The sequence below is a fragment of the Crocodylus porosus genome, unplaced genomic scaffold, assembly GCF_001723895.1.
Source record: "Crocodylus porosus isolate Cpor-Errol unplaced genomic scaffold, CroPor_comp1, whole genome shotgun sequence".
NCBI classification, from domain to species: domain Eukaryota; kingdom Metazoa; phylum Chordata; order Crocodylia; family Crocodylidae; genus Crocodylus; species Crocodylus porosus.
Genome location: NW_017728906.1, coordinates 84,693,589 through 84,719,158, shown reverse-complemented (window position 1 = coordinate 84,719,158; position 25,570 = coordinate 84,693,589). Strand labels below are relative to the sequence as shown.

Here is a 25,570-nt window from a genome sequence, read left to right as displayed (position 1 = left end):
GGGACTGGGGGAGTGGGCAGGGCCATTGGGGGTTCCCCCCACAGTCTGTTTCCCCTCCTCAAGTCCCCCTGAACCCTTATTCCCTGGCACCATGGCGAGGGGCAACCATAGAGATGCTCTGGCAGCCAGAGTGTCTCTATGGAGGACCTAGCCTCCTGCTATTTTATATTTCCCTTTTTTAGACCCCTGGATATCCAGGGACCTAATTTTCTTCCTGTGCGACAAGTTTGCAGTGCAGGGAACATTTTTTTGTTCCTGCACATGCCTGTTGCCCTGCCTCAAAGGCGGTTGAGGTGGGGCAAGAGGCATGTGTACACTCATGTGGACATGCCCTTAGAGTGCAAAGGGGCCAAGTACCAGAGCCATGGCACTGGCAGCAGTGCCTACAATCACCTCAGCCTTGAAAGGGCTGAGCAACTCAGATCAAAGTCTTGCTGAGATCCAGAAACTCAACAGTCCAGTGTCTTCTGAAGAATTCAGTCCAGGAGGTACCCTCTGAGCAAGCTTACCAATTGCCTGTTGGGGGGCAGGGTCAACAAATAGCAAGAGCAGCTACATTTTATTTTAAATCCAGGGAGAGTTGGTGATTGTGGGTGTCCTTTTACCTAAGTACTGGTGGCACTCACCCATGATGCGAGTTCCATTCACACCTCTGCAACAAGGGATTCTAACACACATCTCCTAAAAAAGGGCAGTCCAACCTGAGAGCAGCTCCCTTGAGCCATATGAGGCCTGTGGGCTGTCAGGGGGACAGCCCAATCCTACCAGATTCACTAAGCCTGAAAGAGAAAGCAGAAGAGCATAACTCTGGCCTAGTGTTTAGGACACTCACTTGAGAGGGTGAACGCCTGGGTTGCAGGGACAGCTCCTATGCCATTAGGATAATACTAGGTACAACCCATGGTGTCTATGCAGAAGGGGAGGGATTTTGATAAAAATTGATTCATTTATAAAAAAAGGAACTTGATAAAGTAATGTTGAATATAATGAGAGGGAAATAAACTTCATGAAACACTAGTCTACCACAGAGAATTAACATTTTGTTGGTCTCTTCCAGGTTGATAAAAGGCGTCATAAAATTGTTGGACAATCCAACTCTAAAACACATTCTTCAAGGAACACAAATCCTTGTTAATATGATCAGGACAATTCAGAGAAAGTTCCCAAGATGGACTAAAGAGCAACAGCTGCAATCAATAACTGTTACTGTGATTGTTGAAACTGTGATTGATCAATTGTTACTGATAAGGAAAAATCTAAAACAAAAATCAGATTTCACAAATTTTTGTTACTTATTTTTTGTTTGCAAAAACCTCCAGTTTTGGATTTCCTATATTTTATGCACTGAAATGAGATTAATCATTTACTTTTCATTTAGCCTGAAAATGACTATGTTATTGGGCCTTACTGTTTTATCAAGAATAGGCCTTGCCCAAGAATTTCTCTTTCAGCATAATTGGTCATATACAAGCTACTGATATCTGTGAATGTAAAACAGGAACGGGCAAAATATGGCCCATGGGCCAGATCCAGCTCACGGAGGGACTTTATCTAGTCCACAGCATTGGTCCCACCTAGCCCAGACACCATCTGGCCCAGAGCATGTCCCACAGTCCCCTGGGCACACAGAGGGGCTGGGCAGCTGCACATCTGGACTGCACTTCTAGGCAGCCCAGGTGGCGGCAGCTCCTTCTGGCTGCCACCACTGCTGACCCCAGCCCCATGGTACTGGCAGGGACCCACGCACAGAACCACAACCCCTCCCTGCTTCACACAGGACTTGGCCTGGTGTAGCAGACCAGCTCCAAACCAGCCAGAACCTATGCACACAGCCCTGCCCCCAGCCCATCCTGTGCCTGCTCTAGACTCACCCACCTATGCTGAGCAGTGGCAGCAGCCAGGCAGAAGCTGCTGCTCAGCGCAGGGACAAAGCAGCCCCTCCCTTTTGCCTCTGTTGGGCCCTTTTTAATGCAGCTGCCCGGAGCCCATGCCCAGGCTGTACTGTGGCTCCTCTGCACTGCTACCACTGCCCTGCTGGGCGGCCCAGAGGTGGCAGTAATGGTGGTGGAAAGGAGCCACAGGATAGCTTGGGAATGGGCTCTGGGCAGCTGAAACAAGAAGGGCTCAGTAGCAGTGAGGGGAAGGGGCCACTCCCCCCCACACACACCCCTCCCATACTGAGCAGCAGCTCCTACGTGGCCACTGCCACTGCCACTGCTCAGCATGGGCAGACGATCCGAAGTAGGCATGGGGTGGGCCAGGGTCAGAGCTATACATATGGGTTCTGGCCAGCTGGGGCAAGTCCAGAGTGGACTCAGGGCAGGGCAGGATCAGGGCTGGGGCTGTGCACTATTGGCAGTAGCAGGTAGGACATAGGCTTCAGGGTGTTGTGGGGGTGGGAAGAGTGCTGACCAGCCTGTGGCAGATCCCCAGAACTGCCTATATGGCCCACGGGCTGAAATAATTGCCTGCCCCAATGTAAAAGCTTCAAATCCTCCCAGGTTTTGGATGCATTCAGGAATTCATGCAAATTGTCCATAATGCCTCACACTAGTACTAAATTAATTCAGCTATTTCTAATATTCTTTGGTGAGAATGAAACAATATGTGTTGGGTTTTAAGTCTGGATTAATGATTTTGGTGTTTTGTTTCAGGTGGGATTTCTGCCTACAATGCAGGACATCAAAATGTCCAGACCTATGCTGGAATGGGTATTGGCACCACCCACAGTGACTATGACAATGATGTGATTGCACGAGCCAAGTTTTATAAGAGAAATGGATACTAAATACGCACATTCTCTTTCACTCAAAAATATTCTAGCTCTTAAAATAATCAGTCTAACCTGCATGAGAGATATTGAGCATTTCTCAGTTATTCCTCTGTAATATGAAAGTGACCATGTCTTGCTGTTGTCATTTTGCTGCCTTCAAAATTTAAAATGATTCTTATTCCTTTATCTGTCATTTTGCTAAGAAATCAGAAAGGACTTTTCTTTTTTTTCCTTCTCAGTCTCTCAACTTAATTGGAAAATTTATTTTTCATAGCAGGTGGGTCTGAATTTTTCGTCAAATGCATACACCTTAATTTGGGTGCTCTCAATCAAAGAGAAATAAATAGATTCTTAATAAAAACGTTATTAGCAAATAAAATAAGACCCCAAAATATTCACTTTTTTTGAATTCAAGAACAAAGTCTAGATAAAGACAATATTAATTTAAAGCAGATATAGACATTTAAAAGGCAACTGAAGGTGTCAACACTCATTGGATAGATACACAGGATGGATCCAGTATAGCATGTCCTGAGATGCTCTGACTTTAAGAGCTGAACTTGCCTGATTTTTTTTTAAATTCCTTAAATTTTTAAAATCCAGGAGCTCCAGTTGTTTATCAGAGCCACTGGATAGTCTTTGTATTCTTTTGAAAATCCTGCCACTTGAAACTTTATTTATATCAAGTCCAGTGGCATACCGATGGGGAGGGGGTAAAGGGGCTACAGCCCCTGGGCACCAGCCAGGGGGGGGGGGGGGCACCAGCTAAAGAGCTTTCCATGTTTGCTGTGTGGTCCACCTGCCTGCTCAGTGGGTTGTGGGCTTGTTCAGCTGTTCAGGCCAGAAATTCCAGCTGGCACCCCTTCCCCTGTGGCCAGTGTGCCATGCTTGTAATTCCTCCATGGACATGCTGTGTGGTGAGAGGTGGGGTCCCACACAGGCTGATTTGCCTCTGCCCCACATCCTGCTTCGATTGTTCCAGGGGGGTCACAAATGGAGGCGTTGGTCCCTGGGAACCAGGGACACTCAGTACTCCACTGATTAAGTCATTGGATTCCCACTGACTTAAGTAAATATTGATTATGCCTGTAAAAGGAAGGTGTGTTCCACACTCAAACTCTTGTAAAATTGACATTGTGGACTCTGAGAGTTTAGAAGTTCAGGCTTATTAATTTAGGTGTCTGAGTTAGAGCTAATGTCTGTAGAAAATAGGGCCTAAAGGTCTTTACAGTAGTAATAACAGGAGGTCCCCAGCCCCTAGCCTCCTCTTATTACCATATTTACTCAAAATATAAGACAACCCCTCAATAATTAGATTTATACACACACACACGGAAAACCTAAATTTGTTATAATTTTCCAGGTATAGAATCCAACTATTGGAGGTTTGCCTTGAATTTTTCCCCTCCTACTGCTACACCAGAGAAAAAATTGGGGGGGAGGGGTGTCAGGTAGACCCCTTGCCCTCTGCCCCACCTCCTCCAGCCCCCTTCCCTGCTCCTTTACTGTCAAACCTTGCACTTCCTGAGCATATGAAAGTAAGAGACAAATTTGAAATCTCTGGCCTCAAAATAAACATACCTGTAGCAATTTGCACCAAGGGAAATTGCTAGGGGTACCCATAAGACTTAGATCATCCAGAATTTTTTGAAGCTGTGTGGAAGTTTTTGTGGACCTTACGATGCCAACTTTCTGGCCTGCCACATCTTGGATATTATTATAATATGTTCTACTTTATGATGTTACTCGTTGGGAGGGTTGTTATATATATATTTGTTGTTTTATTTTACTTTGGGGGGATGTCTTTATTAGGAGTCCTGGTATTATAGAGGAAAACTTCACTTGACCATTCACACACACTCGCCGATATATACATATATTCACAATCAGATGCATATTAACACTTGTCTTTATTTTTATTCTTTATAACGCTATATGAACTTTCTTTATCTTTAACAGAAGTGGTCCATTTATCTTTTTTTTTTTTTATAAATACCAGTTATATCAACTTTGTAATTCTATCTACATACTGTTTTAACTTAACTATTATCCGTTTGTTCAGGCTGAACTTGGTGTTAGTAAACTAAGTCCTTTTAACCCTGGTTTGTCCGTTTATTTCTTTTTTTATGGGGCAAAATTTTCTCTTCAACCCTGTTATATTCTCTCTCTTTATTTTTGTTATCATGAGTGTGTACCTTTTATCTTGTGCATACCTAAAGCCTTGAGTCCTTGTGGTCAGCACTCAGATGTTTCTCTAAACTTGTGGGAGTGAGTCAATTCACTCTTCTCTTTTTTGTTGTTCTTTACTTTTCAGCATGGCTGCCAGCCGCGTCTCCTGTGCCTCTTCTGAGATCCGCCACTCTCTCTCTCAGCTCCGCTGTCTCCAGCGTTGAGAAAAATCTTCAGCTAAGTCTTTTATCTCCTGGGGATCTTCTTTCTCCCTTGCTTTCTCCTTCAGACATGCTTTCTTTTTTATTTTTCTCCGAGACTCCCGTCTCCTCTCTCTTTGCTTTTCCCAGAGCTTCTATCCTTATATGGTAATAGCTCCGGAAGCGGCATTCTCCAGCTCTTTTCACCACGTCACTGTTTACTCTTTCACAAGCTGCTACAAGTTTTAGTACAGGTACTCCATAAACACATTTTTAAGCAGCACTTTTTACCTACTTAAATATAGCACAAGCTATACTTTTTTTTGTAAAAATATATGTCTATATATATGGGGTTATATCTATCTACACTCCGAGTATCACCCCACAAAGAAAACCTTAACCCATTACAAAAACCGCACCCATGCAGCTGCACACTCATACAAAGGCCCACTGGCAAACTGGATCCATTACAATATCCGCTCCATGTGTTATACACACAAATGAACTCTGATCTCTCAGACCAGGAAACCCCTTCCTTTTATCCCCAACCCACTTGTAGGGTCACATACTTAGTTCACCTGTCGTCCATGTCACCTTCACTCCAGCTCCCACTGGAGTACCCGTTGCTGCCCTCAGTTCCATTTGTCTCTTCCTCGCTCTCACCACCCCCTTCCCCGCTAGGGTGAAGTTGGAAGATGGAAGATCATGTGCCAATTGTCTTTGTGCCAGGTGGCTTTGGCCATGGTAGCGGAGAATGGAGAGGACAATTTCCGATTCATTACATCAGGACTGAAGGATTCATGTAGAAGTATAAAATAGGGAAGGTACGGCTGGAGGTCCCAAAGGATCATAAGAAATTGATGAGAACAGTAAGAGAGAGACAGGATGGCACCAATGGGAAACTTCACAGAAGGACAAGTGAAGAAGGTGTGGGGAGTGGTGGTGGGTAAACATCTAAAAGGTGAACATGCTGACCTAGTGTGAATGGTTGTAAGAAATATCTTGCCAGTGAGAGAAGTGCAGTACAGATATGGCTTGAGAAGAGAGAGATGTGGGGAAGAAGAAACAGTGGGACATGTTTTGGGAGTATACATATGCAAAGTGGGTGTGGGGAAGGGCCTGCCACTTTCTGAGTGTCACCAAAATAAACCAGTCATCAGGGCTATGCAAAGATTTGGTCCCTGATTCGATTCAGCAAAGATTTGATCCGATTCAGTGGCTGAATCTCTGAATCTGAATCAAATCAGAGGACTCTTTAATCTCTCCGAATCAAATCAGAACCCTCTGAATCGATTCGGAAAGATTCAGCAATTTGGCCATAGACACATCTTGAAATGTTTTTTCTACATATCTCAATGCTGGGGCAGATGAAGCATCCCACAGGAGCACGGGGGGCTCTCCAGGGTGCTTGGCAGCAGACCCTTTTGATGAGCAGATACATGTTTGATAGATGTTGGACTTTTTAATTTAGTAACTATTGCCATAATATCCTTCCAGGTTTCTGAATGAGCTCTATTTCCTTTTTCTAATAGAGGTTGAGTATTCTGATCATTTAAAATTTGTAGCCACAGTAAACACAAACATCGAATCAATTCTCAACTTAACTAGATCATCGGGGTGCTCCCATTCAACGTGAATCAGAGGTAATTTTATACCCAATAATTCTCTCTTTTGTGCTGATCCATTTTCTGTCAAAGTTTCAAAACTGGCTTTACACTTTTCGCAGTAAAGGGCTCTCTTACACTGAGCTCTCTGGTTGGATCCATCAGACCATAACCACAGATAGTCTTCTGTTTCTTCAAAATAGAACACTGAAGGGTTAACCACTTTTTAAATTTGAAATTCTACTAAACTCCCCTTTTCTTTTCAAACTGATATCTGGTTCCGTAACAGAGTAAGACAACACTCTAATAGCATTGTCTGTTTGACAGGAATTAGTTTAACTGGAATGTTTGTATCAACAAGCCAAGTTAGAGCTCCTGTGCTGACTTAACATATAACCCGATTGTTTCACAGTTCAACTACTTCTAACGCATTAAGCAATGTTTTAAATTGTAATGTGATTAAATCCATAGACATTTCATTGGAAGTTTAGGTACCAGAGTTACATGCTACTAACTGTCCTCTTTGTTTTGCCATCCAGGCCCAATTTCCTAGTTCATGGGACAAATGATTTTCAATGGGTTCTTCCGGCACGGGATTATGAATCTGTACCAGAGCTTTTAGCAAGCGTTTTATGTTTTGAACACATATTTCTAACTTTCTTTGAGCTTCTGGAGTAGACTTTCAGTTCTTTCTAACACGAGTCCTCATGGGACTTAAATAACCAGCTAGCCCTGGCACAAAGGTTTTCAGTTGATTTAATAAGCCCAAATATCCTCTAGCTTGTTTCAGAGTTTGAGGAACCTCGAAGTTCTGAATTTTCAAAACAAGCTGTTAAGGAGAGAAACTGTGGGGCGTTTACTTTGTTCCTAATATTGCTCCTTCTTGTGAGGGTCCTTGAATTTTAGAGGGGTTCACTTTGAATCCTTTGTTTTCTAATAATTGTATTATATTTACTTTTCGTACTTCAGCCTGTTCTTTGGAAGGAGATAATACCACAATCATCAATGTATATAAAATACACCAGGGTAGTTTCTAAGAGTGTTCCTTATCGCTTGTTGAGCAAAAGCAGGACTATTGTACCAACCCATGGGCAAAACCTTAAACTTATACTGCTGGGCTCCTACAGTGATTGCCGTTATTCCTTCTGGATCTTGTAACAGAATTGAATAGAACATGTCAGCTAAATCTAATACTACTATCCAGGAGCTGTTCAGTAATTCTTTTCACAATTCTGTTAACATTTTTCCTCGATCAGGTTGCCCTGCTGCACTATAGAATATTGTATTCATGTTTACCTTCCTTAGGTCCACTACCACTCTGAACTTTGCGTCCTTCTTCGACACACAAAAAACAGGACTGTTGTGTTTACTAATACAAGGTTCTAAAACATTGTTTTGTAAAAGTTCTTTTTTCCAAATTTTCTATAAAATCATGCTTTTCAGGAGCTAAATAAAACTGTTTTGTATACACAACAGTTCCAGGTTTGTTGAGGGTAATAGCAAATCCTTCATCTTCTAATATGGAACATTCTATTGAACTTAACCAACTGGTGGGCATGCAGTCAACACCTAAAATTCCTGATTTGCCTGGGTGATAATAGTATTTACACAACTTTTCTTCTCCGGCTATTAGCAAGTTTCCTTGAAATTGAGGAAGCCTCATTGAGCCTGTCACTCCCACGCATGTTATGGTTTGACCTGTTGGTTGGATTTTTATGGGTAAAATCATTATTTGGCTCCCGGTGTCAATCAATACTGGAACTTCTCTTTCATTTGTTACAACTATTCCCCATGGCCGATTATCTAATGGTGATCTTGGCTCTCCCAAGGCACTCACAAATCGTGATTCGGATTGATCACAAAGCCCGAGTCGCGAGGGCCTGGGCATCCCTAACTCTCTGGCTTCCATCCCCGCTTGTACGCTTCAATCACAGGCTGGTTTGTTGTTTTCCCGGGTCCTATTAGATCTGATGCATACTGCTGACACCACTGCCATACACTTTGTCTAAACCCATCTCTATTCCCTGTTTGACTAATGGTACGAGGATCCATTCAGATCCTCTGCTTCTTCCTCTGTCTATGCCACGGAATCCTCCATGGCCACGAAAATTCGTCTGATTTTGGGAGATTTGGTCTACTTCTACTTGATTTACTTGTCCTCATTTGGGATGTTCTTCAAAAAAAAAAAAAAAATCACAGACCTTTTGGCATGCTTCGATTAAGGTCGCATCATGTGCTAGTCCTGATAACACATAAACTAACAAGATCTGCTTAGGCGCATGTCTTTTAATCAACTGGCAAGCTAATACAAGCTGAGAAACACGTCCCATGTCTGGGTTCCATTCATGTCTGTTTTCTACTTGATTTCTCACAGCTTCTGCTGATAAACCAATAATAGAATGGCAGCAATTTTCTTTAGTATTCCACCACCCTTCTAACAAAGGTTCACCTTCTACAGCTAAACAAATGACAAGCCAAATTCCTGGATTTAAGACTGTACATCCCATAGAGCATTATTTGGAAGATTTAACATGCTGCCACCTCCGCAAATTTTCTGTAGACGGGCTCAGAACTCCTGTTTCATAAAATTTTCTCCTGAGAAGGAGTATGCTACTCTGCCTGCCCAAGTGAGTGGGGGTTCATCTGGTTTTCGTTTACAGCATTTTGCCCTGTCTTCTATTTCTGAGTCCTTAAAGGACCGTTCCTCAATTACAAACCTAGGTGGAGGGGGTTCTGCCGGTGCTTGCTGACCATCTGGGACAAAAGGAGTTTCTGATTTTATACCTCGCACTGGTGCTGAGGCTGCTACTGGGTCTAAATTCAGGTTATACAGGGGAGCTAGTTCAGTCTTGATTTCCTGTGATTCTAACTGAGAGCACAGCTGCTGATTTCTATGCTCCAGTCACACAATTGCTCGTTGGTCTTCCATTCGATTGCAGACCAATTTGCAACATGTTTGTAACAATATTGGGGCTAATTTAGAGGTATTCAGTTCACACTTGTGATCTTTACCTTTTGCTATAATTACCCCTGCTATTCCATTTTTCACTAACTGCCAGTACAAATTCTGTCTCAAAAGGGAATCGTTTAAAAGATTAGTTACCTGTGACTGATCCTCCTTTTGGCACAGACTCTTCAAAAGGTATGCTTGTTTGGCATTATCATGAAGATAGTCATAGAAGTATGTCAGCCTCTTTCCCTCATCCTGTTCAACCTGAGTTTCTTTGGCTTGTGCCAGGGTTTGAACTGCACTTGTGGCCCACAAATCAGTTTCTGAATTTTCCTCGAGTTCCTCCGGCATATATCGCCATGCGCAAGAAACTGCTGCTCTGAATGAACCTGCGTTAGAACAACAGCTCCATCCTTCCCGATTCATTTGGACTCCTATTCACAGCAGCTGGTTACTCCCTGAACTGGTGGGGTTAGTATCTATAAATTCACAAATTACTTGTATAGGTCCTCAGGCTACATGGTGACTGACAATGTGATTTCCATGCCTAAGGATTTCCATCCCTGATCCTGATAGCAGATTTTCCTTTTCCTCAGAGTTTGATTGCCCTACCTTTTGCGTTGCTTGCAACAACCATGGGCATTGATTTGGTGACCCTCTCTGATGACTGGGTTGGGGAATATATGAGGCCTGTCCCAACTGTTTAGGGTAATGGGATCTTGATCCTCGGGGCAGGTCTGCGCTTCTGGAAGACATCCCTGTGATTGGGCTGATACTAGAATACAATTATATTCTGGGTGAAACTGCAAAATCCAAACTCATTTATGTTTTTGATAGTACCAGTGAATTGGACCTATTACAGGGTTGTGATTGTGGAGTATTAGCTAACTGAAGCTATGTCCTTGGCTCCGAGAACTATAGGTTGTGTATATGGCGGCCACTCTGGAAAGTATTGATTAAAACTCAGTAGGAGAGGACCACTATAATGGTGGATTGACGTACAAAAAAAAAAAAAAAAAATAGTGGCTGCCCACCAAGCACTAGATTCTAGTTCTGCTCAAATTAAGAGAGGGAATCCAGTTTGATAACATACAAAGACTCCTTTTTCCTCATCGTTCCATGAATCCCAGGTATAATAAGGGGAACGGGGAACAAAACTCATAGGCGGGCTGCTAGCAGGAAAGAGCAATCTTCTTTTTAGTGCTACACACTTGTCTTTCCAATATTTTAATGGATGTCGCTGGATTAAAGTATTATTGTCTGAATATTCACAAAGCCGATTAATGTTATCCATTTTCCTCCCCGCCTCTAAATACCATATAAGTGTGCTGGTTGACACAGACTCTCACCTAGCGGATAAGCACAAAGACACTGCCACAGGTGATAACCGAGTTTTCTCTGCCTTGTTAGACTTGCTATAAAGGTAGGTCAGAATGAAGGTATCATTATATGATCTTTACTATCTCTAGCATTCTTAGCTAGGCCCTTACTAGGTTCCGCCGTTTTTCTTAATACTAAATACAACAATAATTACAATGCATATTAATATAGCTAAAATAAAAACTACAGTGTATATAATCCCTTCAGTTCGCATCCAGCGCAAAATGATTACTTCCTTAAATGCCTAACACTAAGAAAAGATTCCTTAGCCAAGCGACAAAGTCACCCTACTGGAATAGGCTTACTCTTTCCAGAATTACAATTAGACTGTAGCTCAAAATGAACAAAATGATCTCCGTTATTACTGGATACATAAGTGTGAGGGAGTGGGGCCTAGGAGCGGCCGTGTACTCCCTAGCGCCCCCTACTGTCACGCAAGGTGGACTCAGCACCCTCGGACTCTCACCCACCATGTCTTTGATAATAAATAAGTTTAGATGGGAGGCTGCCTTTATCCCCCTGGTGAACGGTACATATGTTCCTGCCCCTACTCCTGTGCACCCCTGCCTTAAGGGCTATGCATGCCTCCAAACCTCCCCTTTAGCACACCCCAAGCCTCGCAGCTGTTCCCTGGGATGTTGTGTGGTCCCCTGCCCTCTGGCACCCTCTCTGGCACCCCGGGCTCATCACCCACCTTGTGCCCCTGGGCCTGGCCCGTAGCCGCCGCCCTGTTACCAGCGCCCCTGGGCCTGTTACACTCTTGGGCTACTACTCAGCCCGCTGCCCCACTCTGGGGCCTATGACGCACTCTCCGCGGCCGTTGCCCCCTTCTGGGCCTACACCGCACTCTTCATGCGCACTCGTTGCTCCTTCTGGGGCCTCGCCGTCTCTGGGGCCTAAACCGCGCTCCTTGCGCTTGGGGCTTAGGTGGCCACAGCCGTGCCTGGCCCCTTGACCCTTCTCTGGGTCGTTTGCCCCACCGGGCAAAACACCACCCTTACGGGCTGGGGTCCAAAACCCCGCACACCGCGCCTCTCCGGCACAAACAGTAGTGCCCCACTGGCACCGCTGACTGTGCCACTACTGGGCACTCAGGACCCCCAGGTTATTGGGGAGCTCCCATGAGGCCTCCTCTCACCCCTACAGCCTCACCCGGTCCTCCAGTTAACTATAACACAAGCCAAGCCCAAAAGGCTGTAACGAAACCAACAAAGGGCCTTCTCGCTCGTAATGCAAACTCCGAGCCCCTCTAGGGCTCCCAACTCTACCTCCCTTTAGGGTGTTCTCATCCCTGGCATCATCACAGCCGGTCAGCAAGGTAAGGCTGCAACCACCAACTCAGGCCACTCAGCTCAGCCACAGAACTCCTGCTACTGCAGCCACCAGAAGGGAACTGCTCCTGGGCCCAGGCCTGAGCTGTTATAAAGGACCTGGCCCTGCTCCCTTCCAGTCACCTGACCGGCTGGTTGCCATAACAACCCACAGCTGCACTGCCCTGTTGATTGGCAGCTATTTACTTATCTAAGGCACAGGATGCCTCAGTGCTCCTGTGACAATAAGCTATTGGTCGGCGATAATGATCAGTACAAAACAAATGTAAGACTTCAAAATGATTATACCAAATAATGCTAGGGGGATATAACAATTCCTGTTAAACTATGGTTTTCTAAAAGTTGCAATGTTAAACCCAGGGATAGGAGGAAGAGTTAAGATATACAGGGGGGAGAGAGTGTCTTCCCACCTCATATACAGCTTGCCTCAAATCTGTTGTATCCTGCCGGCTATGCTAAAACCTGTTGTACCCGTAATGGGTCGAGTGGATGAGTTATTTAAAGTAGACATGCAGAGCTTTGAGGCAAGCTTTGTTTTACTTAAGAGAGAAGAATACTCACAAAATCCAGTATAGCATGTTCGAACCTTGTTACCTCTTATGCGCAATTTTTAAAGACACCCTTAAAGATGACTCCTGGAGCAGATCAGCTAAGCCGTCAGTCCTGCAGTACCTGTAAAGCTTCTTAGGTCATTTGTTCCCCCAGCAGTACGCTTCTATGAGAACCCGAAGATATGCACACTTTGCTCAAATTTTGTCCCAAATGTATTCACATATAAGCAGAATTTAGAACCAAATTTGGTTTTGGATTTAGCCCTTACTGTGATTGGCTAAGTGGCTACCCTGCCTGCAGTTAACAGACCTTGTATACTTTGTGCAACCTAGTTCATATTGTATCCTGTTGAGGTTAGACATTAGATGGGTTGCACTGATTATTTGCTTTGGTGGGCTGAGTTGCTCACCTTTTGATAAAGTTTCACAGTTTGCCAGTACAGTTGCTTTATTACCTTGACAATGACGTGAAACCACATGTTTCCCTATTTCGGCAGCCCCGTAGCAACCGTGCAGTCAGAACACTTAGGTTTCTCTTTTGTCAACTTCATGTCTGGTTTCTGTACTGCCAGCAAAACTGAGGATATGGGTACTATACTAAACAAGCACAATGGGAGCTGAGGAAAGCTCTGCTTAGAAAGCTACCCGTTTATGTGTTTGGAGGAAGACTACAGATAATAGTGGGAGACTTCAATTGCGTAATAGAAGTGGATGACAGAACATGGGAAGAAAGAGATGGAGCTTTAGACAGTTCCAGATTGTTAGCAAATATAACGGAGGCCCTCGGATCTGCGCCGGATGACAGGAGGCTGCTGCTGCCACCAGGGACCATCACTAGGTGCAGCCCGCACCCAGCACTGGGGAAGACAGATGTTGCCATTGGCCCCAGGCAGCAGAGGCAGCTGCCTGTCATCAGACACAGATCCAGAGGCCCACACCCCTGGGAAGACTACAGGGTTGTACCGGACTCCTCCCGGGGGTACAGGACCCTGGATCTGTGCTGGATGACCGGAGGCTGCTGCTGCTGCCTGGGACCGGTGCTGGGACCGGTGGCAGGAGGCTGAGGTCCATGGGGCTGTGGAGTCACTCAGAGCTCAGCTCAGCGGCAGGAGGTGGGCAGAGCCAGAGCCGTGCTCCGCCTCCTGCCACTGGGATGAGCTCTATGGAGCCCAGCGCTGGGTGTGGGCTATGACCAGCACCAGTCCCAGGTGGCAGTGGCAGCCTCTGGTCATCCAGCACAGATCCGGGGGCCTGCACCCCCGGGAGAAGTCCAGCACAGCCCCACAGCTCTCCTGGAGGTGTGGGGCCCCAGATCTGCATGCAGATGACAGGAGGCTGCCGCTGCCAGCAAATTTTTCTTTCAAAACTTTGAGATGCAGTTTCTGAGAAACCACCACTGGGATGAGCTCTGCCTCCCACCACTGGGATGAGCACCGTGGGGCTGCGGAGCCACTTAGAGTTCAGCCTGGTGGCGGGTGGTGGAGTGCAGCCCCACCTCTGCCCACCTCCAACCACCAGGCTGAGCTCCATGGGCTGCAGAGCCACATAGAGTACAGCCCGGTGGTGGGAGGTGGGCAGAGCTGGGGCTGTGCTCCACCTCCTGCTGCTGGGCTCAGCTCCATGGAGCCAGGCGCTGGGCTCCATGTACCAGGCAACAGTGGCAGCCTCCTGTCATCCAATGCAGATCCAGGGGCCCACATCCCCAGAAAGAGTCCAGCACAACCCTGTAGCCCTCGTGGGGCTACATAGTCAAAAGCTGTATTACCTCAGTGGTCTTATGGTGTGGCTACAGCTCTGTGTACCCCTGGAAACTTCCCAAACATTTATCTTTACTGAGGGAGTTGGAACTTGAGCCTGTGAAGTATCTGGGTTCGACCCTATTCCCTCCTCTGCCTCTCCTATCTGCAGATCACGTGCCTCAGAGACTCTTCCTGGCAGCAGCAAGAGCTACTGCAGTGCCCTAGTGACTGGAGTAGGTGCCTGCTGTCCACAATGGGTGGCACAGCATCCTACAGCACATCATGTATGCAACACCTTGTGCCTGACAGCTGTGCCATTAGTGGTAGATGTAGCCTTAATTGGCCCACCAAACTTGAAGGCATTTCTCAGCTTGTCTCAGTATATAAGTATATAGTCAGTATATACTTTCAGTAACTTTCAAATATTGAACTTCCAGAACTTTGGCAATTCTCCAGACCATCACTAGGTTGAATGTGAATGATTTTGATGAAAATTGGAAGAGCCATTTGCATTTACTCTATTTTCTCAGATACAGCACACACCTTTTCCTCAAAATCAACCCCTCAAAATTGAATTGTGTATGAAGCAAGGAAGCTGATTTTCTTTTGCCCAAGATAGAAGCACCCTGCTTTGATCCCTGCTCTTCAGTGCAGCAGCTCTGATATTAATTTTCAAGCAGATGAAGGGTGATCCATTGTTCTTCACTTCACCGATATTAAAGATCATCTCTCCTTTTTAATGGTCTTGATGTTCCACTAAAGAAGCTAACTTTTCTTAGAGGAAGTTTGCTGTCTGCTAGGGCTTTTGGTTTCTTCTCCTATTTCACACCTCTTTAGTTCTTTTCAAGATCTGGGGTCCAGCCATGGAGACCAGTCGTCAGCAGAAGCTAGGATTTTAGTTAAGCAGAGTCAGCTGAAGTTTAAGCACTGTCTCTGCAACCATTATTCGGGACAAAAATTCTTCATAAAAATTCTTCTTTCAAGAACAGAGAGAGAAAAAGAAGGCAGCAGCTGTGCCCTGCTTCCTTATTCCTGGAAGGAGTAGGGCGGAAAGGGGTAAGAGGTGAAAGAGAGAGACACACACAAAGAATCTCTGGAACAGAGGGGAATGGGAGGGAGGGTAAGTGTTTGTGAGATTACAGAGGGATGCAAAGAGGTTCTAATACATACAATGAAAATGTGTCCTTCTAATGTAGTGATTCCCAGCCAGGATGCTGTGGGGTGCCTTGAGATCCTTCCAAGGGTATCACCAGATGCCACATGATCCTAACATGATTCACAAAACGACCCCCAAGTTATCAAACAGGAAGCCATAGTGTTAAAAACATTCTGACCAGCTGTAGTTTTTCTGAGTCCTTTGCAATGAAGAATTGTTCTACTGGGGGTTTTTGTTATCAGAAAAAGACTGAAAACTAAGAGCTGGCATTTTCTGATGGGTGTCTTGGATCTATCAAGGGGTGCCTCAAGTTTAAAAATGTTAAAAACCACTGTTCTAGTGCAAGTAATTATGTACAGGCATGTATTATTAATATATAATCAGTATCAGGTGACTTTACAGATTTGCTTTTTGATTGAAGTAGGGAAAGGGAACTGTTGGTCATGTGCCCAAACTAGCACTTTACTGCAAACTGTTTGAACAGCCAAGCACACTAGATTCTGGCTCTTTGTCATACAGTATTTTGTCCCAAGTATACCATCTCTAGAAAAAATGCATGTGATAGGCAGAATTACTTGTGTGTAGTACCATCTATTAAGGCTCTGTCAGGGAAGGAAGATTCATTGTCTACACTGGTGCACCTGAAGGCTTAATATAACAAGAAAACAAAATAAGGCTGTAATTCAAAACTGGGATCTAGCAAGGCTTATGAAGTATGTAACCCTGAGTGCGATGCTACCTGTGCCCTCACCTGAATAGTGGGATCCTGTGGTACCCGGTGGCCCTGCTCCGCTCCCTGGGTACCTACTTCAGGGTCCCTGAGTGAAGATCCTCTCCTTATAATCAAACAACCTTGCAGACCATTATAAAACAGGATTTAATTATTTACAAGGTCATATAACCAATGCAATAAAACAAATGTTAGACCGCATGACCTGGCAATGGTGGCTTAAGGGTTAATGCTTCTTGGATACACATTGCATTAGGGGAAGGTATATAAATTTCCCACAATAAATAAGGAACCAATACATATATACATTGATACTCCAACTAATAAACCATCCAGAACTTATTTACACAGTCTATAACTTGTACACCCTGTGTGCACTGCCCCTGGCTGGGTGTCTCAGGGAGCAGGACAGCATCTCTGTCCCAGCACAGGAGCCATGGGTGGCCCCTGCTGCTGGTGTCCCTCTCTGAGCTCCAGGGGTCTCCATGCAGCAGGTGGTGGCTTCTCCCCTGCAGTCCCTGCAAGAGAGCTGATTCCTGCCCAGACCCCCATCCCTGGCTCAGCAAGGAGCAAGACACTCCAGTTTTCTGCTACTCTATCTTCTTCTGTCCTCTATTGATACAAAACCTGATGCCTTTATGTCCTCTATTTCTCTCTTTAAGAGAAAAATAGAGGACATAAAGGCATTCAGTTATGTATCAATAGAGGACAGAGGACAACCAGACTCTGATGGCCACCTTAGAGCAGTGTCTGGGCTGCAGGTTGTAATAGGTTCCCCTGCCCAGCACAGCCTCAAGGCACCTGGCAAATGCAGCCCTTCCCTGGGCCCTGCCTGCTCCAGGGCTTCTGGTGGCTGGAGCAATCTCTGCCCCTCTAGCCCAGGTCTCCCTCCAGCAACTGAGCCTGCCCCTCCCCAGGGCCTTCTCATTCACGGCGGAGAAAACCAAGGCAGTCTCCAGCAGTCTCCTCCTGGCCCTGCATCCCCCTCCCCTGCTGTGGTCACCCAGCCACACAGGGGCTTGCAGGAGGCTCTTCCCAGGCTTGGAGTCTGCTCCTCTCTTGTTCTGTCCCCTCAGGGCTTCCAGGGGGAGAGGAGGGAGAAGGACACAGTGCAGCACTCTCCGTGCAGCCTCTCGCTGCTACTTCTGCAGGGCTCTGCCAGGGGCTTTCGCGGGGGCAGACATGGGCCCCTTTTCCTGGTCTCCAGCCTGTCTCTCACCCCCTCTCTCTCTCCTTTGTTCCACCAGGGGAAACTGCTCCCCCCTTTTAACCAAGCCTCTCAGCCAATCCCAGGCCAAGGCCCTTCCTGGGCTTTTGCTAAAGTCTCATTCAAACCCTGCCAGGGTTACATCACTCCTCCCCCCAATTCCAAGAGGGCTACCTCCAAAGCAGCTTTACTAGCTCTCAGGGCAAATGGTGTCCCTACTGCAGGGGCAGGCAATTATTGTGGGCAGAGGGCAGCTTACTGAGTTTTAGGAAACATCTAGGACTGCATGACAGGCAACCCAGGGCAGATAAATATTAATTTTCTAAATGTTTAGGGGCCCTGCAGGCTCGATAGAATGGCCTGGAAGGCCACATCTGGCCCCCGGGCCACATTTTGCCCACCCCTGCCCTACTGGGACAAACTCTGTCTCTTCACACACTGCCCCTCTGCAGGGCAGCCCTTCATATTCCTCCAGGTGGGTCCATTCGTAATGCTGCTACATGTAGAAAGCTGGCCGGAGTAAGGGCTGAAACCTAGTGGGCGTGAGCACAAATACAGGATGTTCATTCAACCTTCAGCTGTTAGTTATAAACCAGTTAAGCAAGGATGGCATAATAAAAGAGATGTTTGAACAGTTTGCGGCTAAAATCAGGAAGTAAAGGAGTTGACAATTGCAGCAAAAAGAGGGCAAGCAGGTACAAATACATGCAATCTTTGCCACAGCTTTTGGGAGGCAGAAAACATTCCAGTGCTGACTACTTGCCTGCCAGCCCACCAGCACCTTTCTTCTTTCAGTAGAAGACTGTAAGTAGCATTACTGTCACAGCAACTGCTTAGCTTGTCTGATTTTTCTCTTTTTTTTTCTAAAGCCACATTGTTTGACTTTCATATGCAGATTTTGTATTCTCCTCTGTCTGTCTTTGGAGGGCCCTCTAATAATCATTTTTTTAAACAGTGCTGAATTGGGGCCAAAGAAGTCTATGCCTACTTTCCTCTTTTTCCTGTGCTCAGCATTATTCTGGATTTTGTTGGTGGACAGAAACAGTTCTTTTTTTTTTTCGCTGGAGTCTCTGACTTTCAGGTCTAATGTACTTCCTCCTCAGGACATCCTTTTTATAGTAGTTTAGATTCTGCATCTTGTTTGGATGGGTGACTTCCTTTGCTCACTCTAGTTCCTTTCCTCAAAGGCTATAATTCTGGGTGTTGTACAACCCTTCTCTGAGATTTTTCTCAAAGATTTTTCTCTGAGATTTTTCACAAGCTGGCAGAGGGTAGATTTAGGCTGGATAGCAGGAGGTGCTACTTCACAGTCAGGGCGGCTAGGATCTGGAACCAACTTCCAAGTGAAGTGGTGCAGGCTCCTACCCTGGGGGTTTTTAAGAGGAGGTTAGATGAACACCTTGCTGGGGCCATTTGACCCCAGTACTCTTTCCTGCCCTGGCAGGGGGTCGGACTAGATGATCTACTCAGGTCCCTTCCGACCCTACAACCTATGAAACTATGAAACTATGAAACAAATCACTGTCTTTAGGATTCAGTTAGTCAGATCCTAAAATTACAGGATAGGTCCTTTGTTCTTAGATCAGTATATTTATACCTTCTTGGTACTATTTATAAACATCTCTCACATTATCATTTTCACATGGGCTAGGGAGAGACATTACACATAAACCTGTTTAAGTGATCAGAAACTGGTTTTAAATCTGTAACAGAATGGATGTTCAGTGTACATAAACCAGTTTGAAAATGGCTGAAACCAGTTTTAGATAAACCTGGTTGAATGTAGTATCTGATTTGGCTCAAATAAGTATCTGCAATGTCTGTCCCAAACTCCTTGCTGGTTTAAGATAAATCAGAGTCCCCCATCATCCCATCATGCTCTCTGGCTGGATGGGGCTCTCTGCTCCATAGCAGAGCTGGCCCCTCCCCTCTGCTGCCTTGCTGGAGCTCAGCAGTCTCTGCAGGCATCTGCCTGGCTTCTGCTCCCCCCCGCTCCCCTTCCCACTCTGTGCTAAGCGGGCATGCTCCCGCTCACAGACACCTCAGCATTAGCTAGCAGACCACATGCTGGCTACAGTCCATGCTGTGGGAGACAGCAGGCTTTTTGGAGCTATTCAACAGGTCTTTCCTTGGAAAAGCTGGTAGATCCCCCCTCCCCCTCACCACTCCCTGCTAAGCAGGAATTCCCCCCTCCTCTCTGCCTTGTGGAGAAGGTATCTGTGTATTAGCTAGCATACCACATTCTGGGTCTATGCTGAATCAACAGACAGAATCAACAGGTAGCTGGTAATGTCCCTCTGTTTTCTTCATAGAGTGATAAACATTGAGATGGGGTGACACTGTTATCAACCCCCACACCCCTGGCTTGCTTGCCTGTCAGTTTGTTGCAGTGCAGAGAGTATACAGAAGCACTGAGGGAGACTAAAAAGCTCCGTATCATCAACAGGTGCATGCACTGCATACCCTGCCTTTGCCTCAGTGCTAGCTGAGGGATGGCAACACTCCTGCCCCTTGAGCAACAAGCTGGGAAAAGCCTGGGACTGCAGGCAGGCTGGGGGTTCACACCCCTCCCTAATCTGAGCCTCCTGCTGGGACCTGGCCACACCCTCCTCAGCTCAACTCTGCAAGGGAAGGGAGGGCTGCTCTAGCACCCCCTAGCTTCCAGGCTGAGCCACTGCAGGAATGTGCCTGAATTTCCTCAGTCCAGATGGATTGTCTGTATGGCTGGAAACCAGTTCAGCCTAGCCAGGTTAGACTAACCTGCAAAGGTTGAATCAATTCAGGCTCAGTCTTTTTGAATGTCTGTCCCTAGCCCTGGAGTGCAGGACTTCTCAAACTTCTGAGGCACATTTTCATTGTCAACTTTCTGTGTTTAAGCTAAGTAAAACTGTTCAAGTGCATTAAGACAACCCCGTGTCCCCAGAGCCTCTCTGGAGAGGAGTCTATGATACCAGAACAAGACTGGGAAAAAAAACTGTAGGAATTCTTTATCTTCATTTTTTACTTTGCCACAGGCTTTTTTTTAGGAAAGAGACTCAGAAACAAGAGGAACATGTGAAAAGAGACCCCAATGAAAAATAGCTGAGATTTGAAGTCTGAGTCACAGCAAACTCTGGAATTGTGGAATCACTTTCCTCTATGCTAGCTTCCACAAGGACACAGGGTGGATTTTCTTTGCATTAGAAAATGTTACATACATTTCATCCTCTGAGATCACATTAATGTTTAGAGTAAATAGGGAAGGATCTTCTTGTATATACAATGCTCTTCAAAACATCAATCTTGGCCAAAATACAAACTGAAGGGAAGCAAGTAAGAAATTAAGGTAAGAAAAGGAAGTCACCCATCTAAACAAGATGTAGAATCTAAAATAAAATATTCAGCAGATATATCACTTGTCACAAGCAGAATTCACAATGACTATCACAACAGTACTACAAATAGAAAGTTTATCATTAAACAACAAACAAGTATTTTTCCTTGCAAGTAAAGAATAGCTCACTCAGGATATGATATATTCTTTGATCTATACATTGGTAAAAATCAATAGGCAGTAATAAAAGGCCAAATTCTGTAGTCTCTACTATTGAACAGATAAGGCATTTCTTAATGATACCATAGGCTTAACAAAGAATTAGAGTTAGAAAGAGCTAACACAAATGGTGGGAGGTTATCATATCCTGCCCCTACTCACAGATATGGCATAAACTATAATAAACACTATCACAGTGGCCATGTCTAAACAAGATGCTTATTGTGCAATCACTACTGCACGCTTATTTAGCACTTGCATACACAAGTACTAAACGACTGTACAGAAATCAGAGTTACTGCACAGTAATGTTGCCAAACAGCTTTTAGGTGATGCTGAATGTGCAGTAGCTCATTACTACTGTGCAGTAGCATCATGTTGCACTTTGTGCCATGCAACACACCTGTGCAGTAGTAACAAGCTACTGCACAGTCAGCATCTCATGTAGATGCAGGCAGTATGGTGTAGGTGACCTGGCAGAAGCTAAAGGTTCTGATAATTTTGAAGGGGAAACAGCTGCAGGTAATTCTGAATACAGTTAATCATACTAATTGCAAATCAAATATTCCTGGAGATTATAGTTTTGAAGACAAATAGGAAGAGAAATTAGAATAGTAACAAGGTTGCAGTATGAAAGCTTGATTCTGCATCTATTCTCTCCTCTCTCTTCTGCACTATTTGTATGCTTTGTCAGGGAAAGGCAGAACTATTATCGTGGTCTCTGTCATAGCTACCCATACACCAAGCCATAAAATTGCTTTCTAGTTCAGTATGTGCACATTCAGTCAGGAGAAATAACCCCATTGTTCAGAAAATGTTGTATTTGCATTTAGTTAGGGAACATTTCAATACCTTTCTTTTTTCACATTTGCTGTTTTTGATTTCAGATTTTCTTCTGTGCTCAGGAACAACCATCCCCATGTATCTCACACTGATCATTCTGGGCCTAGCTGCCCTTATTGGTGAGTTTGGAGCTCTCTCTGGTTCACTAAACTTGCTGCCAAGACAACTGAGTAAAAGATTTGGAGACACATAAGATGTTAAGGTTATGAGCAAACACTCAGATTAAAGAAGGTTCACCAGGCCTAGAACAGCTGCTCATGTGCCTACAGTTACCCTACAGTAAGTGAAAGCTACATGGGGTCAATCTAGCCTAGCCATATTAAAGGGTAAATTGACCTGGTAAAATACTCTTACTGTGAGATAATTCAAGGCACATGATCAGTTTTCATGTATCATTTTTTTCATGCAAAGTCCATAACTCCTGATACCTTTCCTGAGTTTGCTCTGCATACCCTAACACATTTCATTGGTATTTCCACAAATCCTAGCTGTATACATGGACATAGGGAATGAGTTCAACAGTCAATGGAATCAAATTAGAATACATCACATGATGGAGCTCGTAGTACTTAGCAAGACACTTACAGAATGGGGACAGGATGTGTCCTGTGATGGGCACTTGGGCATAGAGCTCAGGACATTTTTCTCCCTTGGCTCTTGGAGAACACAATGAAAGATCCATCTCTTTGAAAAGGACATTACCTTCAATAGAGGCAGTCATTTCTGACTGACAATCTCCCTAAAACCTATGAAATACAAAGTACTCCATCTTGACAAGAGTATGGTTAATGACTCTGAATTTGCCTACCTTTACTTCTGCTCACAGAAGCTCCTTAATGTAAAAATTCTCTAACTCTTCAGACACTTCCAGTCAGTCTGGATGCTACGGTGATATAAACAGAGTTGATACTACTGGGGCATCTTGTCAAACTGCAAGACCAGAACGCTTATCATATTGTGGTGAGTATGATTGTTGTGTCTTCTGGCTCATTTTAGAATACAGGGTAATCACTGTAATCCACAATTCTTGATTTCTTCCAAGCAATGAAAAAGGGATTAATTGATTAAATCTCATAACTAGAGTGCTCAGTCATACACCTTGGATTAGCCAGGACAATCCCAGATTTCAGAGGCTGTCTCAACATCCCAGCCATTTGAGAAACTTGAAGAAAGATTGCTGGGAACCCACCCGGGTCAGGAGCTGGGCTTGTGCAGGTGGCTTTCTACCAATCCAGGCACTTTTACATCAATTTTCTCAAGGGAGCCCAGCCAACAGGCTGCTCCCTGGTCCAGACTCCATTGGGCTGTGAGCAGAGTTTCTGGTGCGGAGGAGGGTCCTTGGGGGGACTGGGGGGAGCAGTGTCCTGCCTGGCCCCGCACCTGGGATGTGTGGGTTTGGGGTGGGGGGTCTGTATGTATGTGTGTGTCCTGCCCAACCCAACTCTTGGAAGCTACAGGGGGTGAGAGGGGGAAGAGGGGATACATGCATTGTCGTTCCTAATCCTGACTTTAACCGCTCCCCCCCCATCCCAGATTTCCCTCAAATTATTATGGTCACCGCACTCATAACATCCCTCCAGCAAAAATAATCCTTTTTTGTTTTCATCTATGGGACAACTACCAAAATGGTGTTGCTCCGTTGGCATTAGACAAGTTGAATGAATGATCATTTTAATCCAGAAAGTAAGGAATCCATTTTTATATTAGCAGATTCTGATCCTTCTATATGTTTTTGAAGCAATCAGACCTTAAATTGAAGTCATAAGTGCTGGGATGGCTATGAACTTCAGAAGGCCTAGCTCTAGGTGGCCCTGAATTTTAAAATTTGGCCAAAGAGACCACCCCAAAGCTGTGCAGTAAATCAACAATGGAGCTGACTGGAAGATTCCTGGTTTCCCATCCCTTACTTAGCCATTCCTGAGCACTGCTGTCAGTACCAGCACTGCTAGTAAACTTGGGAACACCTTATTTTGATTGTTTCAAAAATATAGTAGGATTTAAAACACAAACATTGCTTAACTAGGGGTGAAGTTACACATTACACTTAAACCATACTAAGGGCACTTAAAACACAAGTGTCCACACATTAAATTTCATTAACTTGTGCTAAGCACCTTCCTTAGCTTGTGTTAGGGTAACTTCAGTACATTCAAACTTTGATACTAATTAGCACTCCATAGATTTAGTATGGTCTCAATGTAATGTGTAACTTCACCCCTATAGGATTTTCTCTAAGTGCTGGATGGGTTGATGTTGAGGCTTCAAAAGAGAAAAGGAGGGGGAAATGCAAGTGTGGGGACTGCTACTCCCTCTCCCACAGATACTGTCTCTTGGACATGTAAAAACCCACCATTTGTTTGACTTTGGGTCCCCCTTTCAACTCTGAGCCTCCATACTTCTGCTTCATCCTTCTGTCTGGAGACAAGATCCTTGCCTAGAGGGTCCCAGGTGCTGTCTGTTCCTCCCCAAAGACAGTGCACAATTCCCCTTCACTTTCCTGGCAAATACATACCCATTCTTCCTTGACTCCAACAATACAGATAAGCACCAGTGTTTTCCATATCATTTCAAGTCACATGTCTTTTTCACCTTGACACTATATACATGATTCATAAGTTTCACAACCTAACTCATATAGTGTCTACCTAGGGTGACAAATAGTTCTGAAATTAAATAATGAAAACCTTTACTTGTACAGGAGTCCGGGCTTCTGAAACGATTGCTGCAAAGGACCTACCCAGAATGAATAAATATAAAGGCATCATTCACAGTGCTGGCAGAAAACTGTGCGTAGATCCAGCTGTGATTGCTGGCATCATCTCTAGAGAGTCGCATGCAGGAGCTGCCCTAACCCGTGATGGATGGGGTGACGGGGGAAATGCCTACGGTTTGATGCAAGTGAGTAATTTACAAGAATCTTAGAACAAGATAGCACGAATGGGTGTTATAGGCAAGAAGACAGCCTTACTTCTCAATAGTGCAGCTTCTGCTGATGTCCATACCATGAAAACAAACTAGAGTTGCAGCAGCACCATGCTGACTAGCACACAGGACAACTGAAATCAGCGAGCAAGCTTCTTTAGCGTGTTGACTACAGTTTGGATAGTTTTTTTTTGCTGACTATCTCTAAGGGGTCCACAAAAGATTACTATGAGTAGTCAAAAATATGTGAATACCCACTCTTACAATTCAAAGGGGTCTGTACCTTTATTTGAAATTTCCAAAGGGGTCCCCACCTCCATTTTTTAGGGGTCCACAAGTGAACAAAGGTTGAAAACCGCTGTGTTAGGGACTGTCTTTTAACCTTCTAAGAGGCTGTGCATTTTACTCTACCACCCAGAAAGTCCATTCTCTGGTGGCAACATTTGTGAAGGTGAAAGCCTCACATGAAGGAACTAGGTGAGT

The 25,570-nt window shown here is 45.0% G+C and overlaps 2 protein-coding genes across 2 annotated transcripts in view; both read left to right on the top strand.

Annotated features, from left to right (window-relative positions):
• LOC109306192 (lysozyme g-like) overlaps positions 1-3,005 on the top strand; it is a 9,398-nt gene extending 6,393 nt beyond the window's left edge. The window contains 3 exon segments of the mRNA XM_019529486.1: positions 1,058-1,101; positions 1,103-1,192; positions 2,653-3,005. Coding sequence (XP_019385031.1) covers positions 1,058-1,101; positions 1,103-1,192; positions 2,653-2,788 — 270 coding nt within the window. The 3' untranslated portion in view covers positions 2,789-3,005.
• Positions 3,006-18,486: 15,481 nt separating this feature from the next.
• Positions 18,487-25,263, top strand: LOC109306190 (lysozyme g-like). Its single transcript, XM_019529484.1, has 4 exons — positions 18,487-18,594; positions 22,210-22,284; positions 23,027-23,125; positions 24,864-25,263. The coding sequence occupies exons 2-4, from the start codon at positions 22,242-22,244 to the stop codon at positions 25,085-25,087; spliced, it is 366 nt and encodes a 121-aa protein (XP_019385029.1). The 5' UTR covers positions 18,487-18,594; positions 22,210-22,241; the 3' UTR covers positions 25,088-25,263.
• Positions 25,264-25,570: the final 307 nt, after the last annotated feature.

What these genes read in the sequence shown, in the direction of transcription:
- LOC109306190 (XM_019529484.1), top strand. Translation starts at nt 22,242, where the DNA reads ATGTATCTCACACTGATCATTCTGGGCCTAGCTGCCCTTATTG. An exon ending in GGGCCTAGCTGCCCTTATTG is followed by an intron (nt 22,285 to 23,026) that starts GTGAGTTTGGAG and finishes CTAACTCTTCAG; the next exon opens with ACACTTCCAGTCAGTCTGGA. An exon ending in AGAACGCTTATCATATTGTG is followed by an intron (nt 23,126 to 24,863) that starts GTGAGTATGATT and finishes TTACTTGTACAG; the next exon opens with GAGTCCGGGCTTCTGAAACG.